At 35.4% G+C, this 10,137-nt stretch overlaps 1 protein-coding gene across 1 annotated transcript; it reads right to left on the reverse strand.

The window, feature by feature from the left end:
- Nucleotides 1-3,682: 3,682 nt before the first annotated feature.
- Nucleotides 3,683-6,941, reverse strand: LOC148954420 (uncharacterized). Its single transcript, XM_089086267.1, has 3 exons — nucleotides 6,434-6,941; nucleotides 5,875-6,119; nucleotides 3,683-3,754 (listed from the first exon to the last, which is right to left on the reverse strand). The coding sequence occupies exons 1-3, from the start codon at nucleotides 6,939-6,941 to the stop codon at nucleotides 3,683-3,685; spliced, it is 825 nt and encodes a 274-aa protein (XP_088942393.1).
- Nucleotides 6,942-10,137: the final 3,196 nt, after the last annotated feature.

A 10,137-nucleotide genomic window follows, 5' to 3' on the forward strand; every position in this document is an offset into this window, starting at 1 on the left:
ATAGCCATTTTGTTCAGAGTAGTTGATATCCAGATAGAAAGTATCTTTTTGAGGAGGATACTCCCCCACAGCCTTATGGGCAAGGGTTTTAAGTATGCCCCGGGGACATATAAGGGCTTTTTTTTAAAGACTTTTGGCAGTAATTTCAAATAAGGCTCATTCAATTGGAAATTCAAAGGACTAGTGCAGTTGTAATAGTCGAAAGTGATTGAAGGGCAACTAGCCGCCCCCACGCCCATCATTTCCCCAAGCAAATCCAATCAAAATTTTGAGATAGCCATTTCGTTCAGCGCAGTTGATTCACAGATAGAAAATATATCTTTGAGGATGACACTCCCCCACAGCCCTTGGGGTAAGGGTTTTAAGTTATACCCTGGGGGCATATAACATTTTTATAGAAGGTGTGGTCGTTGAAACTTAAAAAAAAGGTTCATTCGATTAGAAATCCAAAGGGCTAGTGCCCATTTTAATAGTCGAAAGTGATTGGAGGGCAACTACCCCCCCCCCACGCCCTTCAGTTCCCCAAAGAAATCTAATCAAAATTTTGAGATAGCCATTTTGTTCAGCCTAGTTGATTTTCAGATAGAAAATATATTTTGGATGAGGACATTCTCCCACAGCCCTCAGGGCAAGGGTTTTAAGTTATGCCTTGGAGGCATATAAGGTTTTTAAAGAAGGTATTGTCGTAGAAACTTTAAAAAAATGATTCTGTTGGAAATTGAAAGGGCTAGTGCCCTTTTAAATAGTCGACAATAATTTAGGGGCAACTAGCCCCCTCCCCCACGCCCATCATTCTCCCAAAAACATCAAATAAAAATTTTGAGATAGCTGTTTTGTTCAGCATAGTTGATTTCCAGATAGAAAAACTTCTATAGATAATATAGACGGTTCGGTTCAAAGCAAGGGTCCTCATACACTTGCACTGATGAAACAGATTGTGCAGAAATAGGTTTATATTTGTATATTTGTTATTGGAGTCCATTTGTAGGGTTTAGCCATCTAGAAAAAAACTGTTTACAAGTTCTGCGATTATTGGCAGTAAAAGTGTAAAAAAGCTACCGCCCGCTTTAAAGAGATGTTTTCTTTTAAATTATTTCCCTATGTTTTTGCAAGCCAAGGCACGTACAGTGGAACGTTGTTGCTTTGTCTGTTGTCTAACACCTTTTGGCAACTGTACATTGCCTTCAGTTAGATTTCAACGAAGTACAGATATTAGATTAATAAATTCTTTGTCAACACCATGTTTGAGTTTGGCATTCCTGAGTAGTGGTTTTGAAGGGCTTAGAACAGAAAATAATTGTCTATTTTCGTTTATTTTCTTCAGTGTCATGATGGTAACTAATAGTCCTTTCAACTGTTCACCGAAAGATATACAGTGATGTCTATGTTGAAAATATCTGTGACTAAACGCAAATCCTCCGTTGTAATCTGATTAAAATCCAGCAAATTGTACCCGTAGGGCTTATTTGTCACCTGACTGTACACTAGAATTACAAATTTGGGGGCACCGGGAATTATTTGTTTACTGAGAGTTATTAGAGAACTTTAATCACGAACAACTGAATTTGTACTTTTCTTAAAAAAATACTAATGAATGTGCATTGTCGGTTTAATATACATATATGTATATTTATTAATCAAAATGTTAATTTTTGCCTTTGACTACATGCTTCCTTAGGAATGAATTTACCGTTCTGGGGTATTACAACTTCTGAAACCGGAAAGCAAACTTTATAGTGTTTGGATAGTTTAAAGTCCCTTAATTTTTCAAAATACCTCTCGATCAGCGTCTGGAACCTTTTTAGATTTAAATGTCATAAAATTGTGCAAAAATTGCAAAAGACTCCCCAATGGTGTAACACAATCTTTTTGCTAATAATGAAGGACACTACAACTTTCAAATTCCGTTCTAATGACCCTTAGCCCGAAGCTCTAGGGCTATATGTAGTACTAATATTTTTACTTATATATCCTTTTAGCATCAACTTTTAGGATAGACAGAACTGAAGTACCTGGTGCAGCCTTTGTTTATACTGATATGCAACGAAGATGTCACTCCAGTTTGCCAAAGGCAAATCTTAAATCTGGACGACTTTATGCTGTGAACTGGTACAAGGGTCAACATGAGTCTTACAGCTACAAGCCTGGCCGAGTCCTTCCTATACACCTGCATCTCTGGACTGGCCTGGAGTTTGAAGTAAGTTTGTTGATGTTATCGACTGTGATGTTATCGACCGTACACATTATCTGCTATGACGCCATTTCACCTTGAGAACATTGTTTATAGTGTTTGTGCTTCAAACCTAAGATAACAGTTCGTTTGAAAGCATTGAGGGACAATAACCATATAAAATGGATGATATTGATGTTATTGCTACGCGAATTTATAACATAAGATATGTAACATTATATTCATAAATAACATTATTTATGAATAGTTAATTGAGATATTTGCATGGTAAATTTCTACTAAATTGTATTATTAACTTACGAATAAAGTGAATATACCATTCGATGCCTCTTTTTATGCTCTTTCCGAATATAATAATCATTCTTGTCAATAATGGATTTTAGACCCCACCCTCTATATACGAATTCAGGATATATACTTGAATATTGGGATGGAGAAGAGTCTTAAGTTTACTTTATTCATAAGTCAATAATATGAATTGGTAAAAATTTACCATTTGCATTGTATTTTTGCATTTTAAGCCTATAAGCTGTGTGTGTTAACGAACTTTTTTTCCAATTATAGGTCTATATATTAAGAACATGCTATCAAGCCTATGCTTCTGGAGTTTATAAAATTTTGAAGGTTTTATAATTGGCGTTAATAGTCTATATAGTCTATTGGGGTGTCCTAGACTAATAAAGAAATTTAACCCCACTTAATTCTCTTATTTAGAAAGATGATTTTCTTTAAAGCATATTGACTATATCATAATGGTTAACGACCAAAAAAAATCTTTATTTCAACTTATTTCAGTTTTAGATCAAATATTTGACTATTCAACTTTGATAAACTCATTATTATCGAAAAAAAATTGTTTACGCACAATCATTGAATTAAAAAAAAACTTAACCGAATCTTAATGACAAAGTGTCTTTTGTTTGAACCGTACTAGATATCAAATATTTTTTTACATCCCATAATTTAAGAATAGTTATTAGAGAGAGAATAACTTTAAACCAGTTCACCCTTTTGAACTTCGTTTTCATTAGAGTAGAATTTTTTTTTGCATTAATATAGAAGAAAAGATGGGAAAGGGATGCATGAAAGGGGGTGAGTTTTTTTCACTATGGCATTGAAAAAACTATAATTCAATTTCTTTTTAAGGATAATTTTGAAGAATATACCCCTCCCGCTGACAAAAACGCTCGGATTGAGGATAGAAATCGCTCACGTCCTTCAATAATTAAATATACCAGACCCTCGACGTCATACAAACAAGGCAAGAATACCATAGCTGTCAATACAAGGACCAATATACAAGAAGGTGAATTGACTAAGGACATGATGATTTCGCAATCAGCAACTAATGTGAGTTTTAAATTTAACGATATTTCTTGTAAAGACATTAACAGTCAAAAACGTCAAAGTCCTATTTTTGGCACTATTGACAACTGAATAAAATCAAATAGAAAAGTGATATGTGCCTGTCACATCATGATTGGCATGGGATTACACTACCCTTTCGATTATTACATCAATCAGGGGAGAAGGTATTGCGCATGATATGAAATCTGTTCTAATCTATAAAGAAAATAGACACTTACTTTCAAAGTGAATAAATTACCCGTTTTTTTAAAAAGTCAAAAATTGGATTATTAGCAACTATATTTTTAAGTAATTTAAAGCATAAGCATTAAAATAAATAACGTTTAGCAGCAATATCTGGGTAAATATAGTACCCTTTAATTTGTTTATTGTCCCGCGAACCCCTCTACATATATCCTTGAAGTTTCAATTTAATAGCAACCCCATAAGTATTACTGATTTATTATATTTACAATCTAAATGGGACGTAGTAGGTTCTGATTTTTTTCAACATTTCCTTAAAATTTCAAATTAATACTCTTTATCTGTTTTGGAAAATCCAGGATCTTACTTGGTTTAAAACGGATAGTCTAATCCCTTTAGGCCATCTCCTGAGAAGAGCTTATTTTTAAAGTGTATAAACCACCTTTTTTTAAAAATGTCAAAAAAATCAGCTAATTGCTTGTTGTTGAAGTGAATGGTTGTAAACCGGAAAAACTTTAGAAATGGTTTTAATTTGGAATTATAGGTTGATGTAATAATCGACAGGGTAGTTTTATCTCATGCCAATCATGATGTGACAGGCACATATCACTTTTCTATTTGATGTTATTCAGTTGTCAATAGCGCAAAAAATGGGAATTTGCCGTTGTTGACTGCTAATCTATTTACAAGATATATCGTTAAATTTAGAACTCACATTAGTTGCTAACTGCGAGATCAAAATATCTTTAATTAATTCACCTTCTTGCATATTGGTCCATGTATTGACACCGATCGTATTCTTGCCTTGTATATATGACATCTAGGGTCTGGTGTATTTAATTACAGAAGGACGTGAGCGATTTCTATCCTCAATCCAGGCGTTTTGGTCAGCGGGAGGGGCATATTCGTCAAAATTACTCTTATAAAGATATTAGATTATAGTTTTTTGAATCCCAGAGTCATAAAAATCACACCCCCCCCCCTCATGCATCCCTTTCCCATCTTTTCTTCTATATTAATGCAAAAAAAAATTCTACTCTAATGAAAACGAAGTTCAAAAGGGTGAACTGGTTTAAAGTTATTCTCTCTCTAATTGCTATTCTTAAATTATGGGGTGTAAAAAAATATTTGATATCCAGTACGGTTCAAACGAAAGACACTTTGTCATTAAAACTCGGTTAGATTTTTTCAAATTCAATGATTATGTATAAACAATTTTTTTGGATAATAACGTTGAATATAGCCATTCATAAACTGTCAGATATTTGGTCATAACTGAAATTAGTATAAATAAAGATTTTTTTTGGTCGTTAACTATTATGACATAGTCAATATGCATTAAAGAAATCATCTTTCTAAATAAGAGAATTAAGTAGGGATAAATTTCTTTGTTAGTCTTACTTACTTAGACTTAGGTCCTCATACGCCTGGGGGCGCATAAGCCAGCAACAGGCAACAGTGGTTCGCCACGACGACCTTTCCTGAGCCTTCAACCAAAGCTCCTCCATCGAGGACCTCGCAAGCTTCGCCTTCTTATTTAGCGACCCACCAAGGGTCATTTTCGGTCTCCTTGACTTCTGGAGACCGGGGGGTGTCCAGCACCATGCGTCTTGCGGCAGCCTTTCATCCCCCATTTGCATCATATGCCCCCAATACATCCATCGCGACTTTCTCATGAGATCAAGGATGGGGGCATGATTTGTCATACGATAGATTTCATCATTTCGTATTCTTTCCGTCCAATGTATATTTAGGACAAACCTTAGGCAATTGTTGTCAAATGCCTGGAGTCGTCGTTCTTGCAGAGCAGTGATGCTCCAAGTTTCACAGACGGACGTAAGAACGAAGACCACATTGCTATTATAAATTTTAAGCTTTAGCTTCTGAGAACATTTGTTATTTCTCCAAACATTTCTAAGGTAGCTAAAAGCAGACCCAGCCAATGCTATTTGGCACAGTAATTCTCTTTCGGAATTGGTATCTTGCGTAAGAATGCTGCCGATATACTTGAACTCTCTCACTTCCTGAATTTCCTCGTTGTTAACCAAAAGTCCTTTGGCCAAGTCAGGTATGACTACATTCGACATTGATTTGATCTTGTTAGCGTTTATGGAGAGTCCGACAGTATTTACCATATGACTGAGTTCATTAATGTTGCGTTGCATATCATCTGGGTCGTCAACATCGCCTGCAACATCGTCTGCAAAATCACCATCATTGAGTTCCTTCAGTGGATTTAATTGTAGACCGCCACTAAAACAGCATCTACGGAGAACGAAATCTATCAGTATGGCAAACAGTAATGGTGCTAGAATGGAGCCTTGCCTTACACCTGACTGAATAGAGAACCACTCTGTTAGACCACCCTCTGTCTGTACTGCGCACATGATATCATGATATAGCGCTTTAATTATATTTACAGTTTTGGTCGGACTTCCATAATCTTCCACATGGTTCCGCGATGTATCGAGTCGAAGGCTTTGAGAAAATCTATCAATACTATAAGTAGCTGAACTTGCCATTCATTGGATTCATCCAGCAGGACTCTCAGGCTAAATATCAGGTCACAACATGATCTATTTTGGCAGAATCCGTGCTGCTCATCTCTCAGAACATTCTCCACTTTACTTTGAATCCTGTTAAGAATTATTTGGCACAGGACTTTATTGCCTACAGACTGTAAAGCAATACCTCTCCAATTATTACACTTAGTCTTTTGTCCTTTTTTCAAGAGTTTTATTATTACTGCCTTCGACCATACACTAGAGACTTTTTCTTCATCCCAAACAAGGGAAAGAAGCTCAAACATGGGTTCGGCTTGGGCGCTTCTACCGTACTTCAATAATTCTGGTGATGTGCCATCATTGCCTGCAGCCTTTCCGTTTTTCAAATTCTTTAGGGCCTCCTTTACTTCACTAAGTATGAGAGGCCCGGAGCATATTCCGAGACCGGACAGTGGTTCTTCAGGGATATTTAAACTAGTTGCGAGAGGCATCTGATTTAGTACCTCGCTAAAATGCTCCTTCCAGCGTCGGACTATGTAATCAGTCTGAGTTAATAAGCTGCCTTCTTTGCTTTCAGCTTGAGTTGACGACGCCTTTGAAATACCCGCTAACTGCTTCGTTATGGCATACACAGTAGAGCTATCTCCCTGTCTAGTGGCTGCCTCAGCCTGTTCGGCTATAGTTTCAAGGTACATCAGATACCAATAGACTATATAGACTCCTCAATTGTAAAACCTTCGAAATTTTATAACTCTAGAAATATAGTCTTGATAGCATGTCCCCAATATATAGACCTATAATTAGAAAAAAAAAGTTCGTTAACATACACAGCTTATAGGCCTATAATGCTAAAATACAATGTAAATGGTAAAGTCTTTACCAATTCATATTATTGACTAATGAATAAAAAAATATAACGCTCTTCCCCCTCCCAATGTTCAAATATATACCATGACTTGGTATATACAGGGTGTGGACTAAAATTCATTTCCGACAAGAATGATTATTATATTCGGAAAGAGCATAAAAAAGAGGCATCAAGCGGTATATTTACTTTATTCGTAAGTTAATAATATGATTTGGTAAAAATTTACGATGCAAATATATCAATTAACTATTTATATATAAAACTTATGTTATATATTTTGCGTAGCAATAACATCAATATCTTCCATTTTATATGGTGGTTGTTCCTCAATGCTTTAAAACGAACTTTTATCTTAGGTTTGAAGCACAAACACTATAAACAATATTCCCGAGGTGAAATGGCAACATAGCAGATAATGTGTACGGTAGTTTGATTTCAACGAAAGAAATTACGTAAAATCCAATGCTGAAATTCCCCCGGCAGTATTCAATGAGCGTGTGGCTGTGACAACATCTCGTCCAGTATTTCTAGCTCTGTTTCTGGCTTAGAAATAGGTGTATGATCTTGTTTTCCCCAGTTGTTCGTTCCGAAATTACTGGTGCCTCCCTACTGATAGCATAAACAGACTTGAAAGATAAAAGTGGATAACATCAACAAACTTACTTCAAACTTCAGGCCAGCCCAGAGATGCAGTTGTATAGGAGGGACTCGGCCAGGCTTGCAGCTGTAAGAATCATGTTGACCCTTATACCAGTTCCTGGCATAGAGTCGTACAGATTTATCATTTGCCTTTGGCAATCTGGAGTGACGTCTTAGTTGCACATTAGTATAAAAAAGGCTGCACTAAGTACTTCAATTCTGTATATCACAAGTTGATGTTAAAAGGATACACAGGTAAAAATATTAGCACTACATTTAGCGCTAGAGCTTCAGGATAAGGTTCATTAGAAAGGAATTTGAAAGTTTTAGTGTCCTTCATTAGTAGAAAAAGATTGTGCCGCACCAATCGGGAGTTTTCTGCCATTTTTAAACAAATTTATGACTTTTATATCTAAAAAGGTTCCAGAGACTTATCAGAAGGTATTTTTTTAAATTAGGGAACTTGAAACAATACAAACACTATAAATTTTGCTTTCCAGTTTCAGAAGTAGTAATGCCGCAGAACGGTATATTCATTCCTAAGGATGCATGTAGTCAAAGGCAAAAAATTAATATTTCGATTTCTAAATATCAGTATATGTATATTAAACTGACAATGGACATTCATTAGTATTTTTTTCAGTAAAATGCAAATTATGTTCTGGCCTTGGGAAGACATAGGGGTTTTGAGGCCAACCTACATTAATTTCTGCTCATTTTGAGTTTTACTCTGTTAATTATTGTAAGATCTGTTCAAATTGGGTTTCATTTATTTATCGATGCTGATTTGTGGTAGTTTCAAGCCTGGTAGATTATTTAATTTTATTTTTGCTCAGTTTTTTTTAATGGAGTTCTTTAATTTTCTTTGAAAAACATATTTTGTGGAAAAAGTTTTTTTAATTAATTTCTGTTCTTTTATATTGACATAGTCTTTTCAGGGAAAAAGAAAATAATACTTTACATCTTTTCGTTTTCTTAAGGCTTTATAGTTTGGCCTGCTATGTCCATGCTGGAGAAATATTATCAAAAATTTTTAACAACATACCCCTTAGAAAATCTGGGCACAAAAAGCGGTGTTTAATTTAATTTTATCCCTCCTCTAGTTGACCTGAAAAGTAGAGATGACCCTAAAGGTCGTGTCAGCACACCAAATATGGGCATAGAGTCATTAGGGAGAATGATTGCTTAATCGATCAATGACCTCTTTTTCCAAGATCTTGCTGTTGTTTTTGGCCAGGTGCCCACTAGGGGAGAATGTTATGATCCAGAAATAGGAAACAGTATTTGTTGTTGTTGTTGTAAGTGCATGCTCGAGGTGTATGTTATGATCCAAAAATAGGAAACAGTATTTGTTGTTGTTGTTGTTGTAAGTGTATGCTCGAGGCAAATGTTATGAGTTTCCAGAAATAGAAAACAGTTAGACCACGTGTTTCCTTCCCAGCCAATCAGAGGGCTCGCTTACATATTAGTGGCGGAGGGAATATAAGGAAAAGATTTTTGCTATAGTTTTTATTAGTCTCTGAATAAAATTCAAAGGAGTGAGAAGAACAGTTTTGACTTTACTCATTTGGATATATATTTGTGACGGCGATGAGTGGAATGTTTACCCTATTAGAAGTTGATAGTGGAGTCGATTGTAATAATAAAATAGCACCAAACAATTCGGTGGAAATCAAGAAAGGATAACGGCTTTGTCTGGAATGGGATGCAGTATATTCAAGATATGTGATATACTTGAGCAAATTTAAAATGGAAGATCAATTATGTTTCGCTGCAAAAGTTGATATAGCACATATGAACAGACTTCAATGTGCTTTAAGTGCATTAGTGAAACATATCGAAGACAATAAACTCTATCGCTAATTATACATGCTTTTCTGGTTAGGGCTAACGAATTAGGGTCAGTCTAGAGTCAGCAGTCAGAGTGAAAGGGCTGAAAAATGAATAAATTTGAGAAAGAGAGAATTAGATCAAATCTAGTGTTTATGTAAAAACATTTGATTTTGGATTATGATTTTCTCGAATTATCTCTTCAACGCAGGATATTCTCTCAAGGAACACTTGAAAATATAATGAAAACTGATTCTCCCCCATTGGATTATTGTATGAAACTTTTGAAATGTGATTCAAATGCTTATAGTCAATTTATTGATATATTAATTAGAACAAAGCCGAATCATTTTGTGGATACACTTTTTAAAACATTGCCAATGGATTCAATGTAGATGGCTCCACCATTCGAAAGACGTAACGTCACAGAGTTACTCCTCTCCCCTTTCCCCTCATTGAATTTATTGAGCCAGGACGATCAGTTTCGTTCTAGCTGTGAGAGAGTTGACATCGGAAACCAATAATTTTCTATACATGTCCATTGTGCATGTACA

The sequence above is a fragment of the Artemia sp. Qi Xiang Cuo genome, chromosome 3 (assembly GCF_049724085.1).
Source record: "Artemia sp. Qi Xiang Cuo chromosome 3, ASM4972408v1, whole genome shotgun sequence".
Lineage (NCBI taxonomy): Eukaryota > Metazoa > Arthropoda > Branchiopoda > Anostraca > Artemiidae > Artemia > Artemia sp. Qi Xiang Cuo.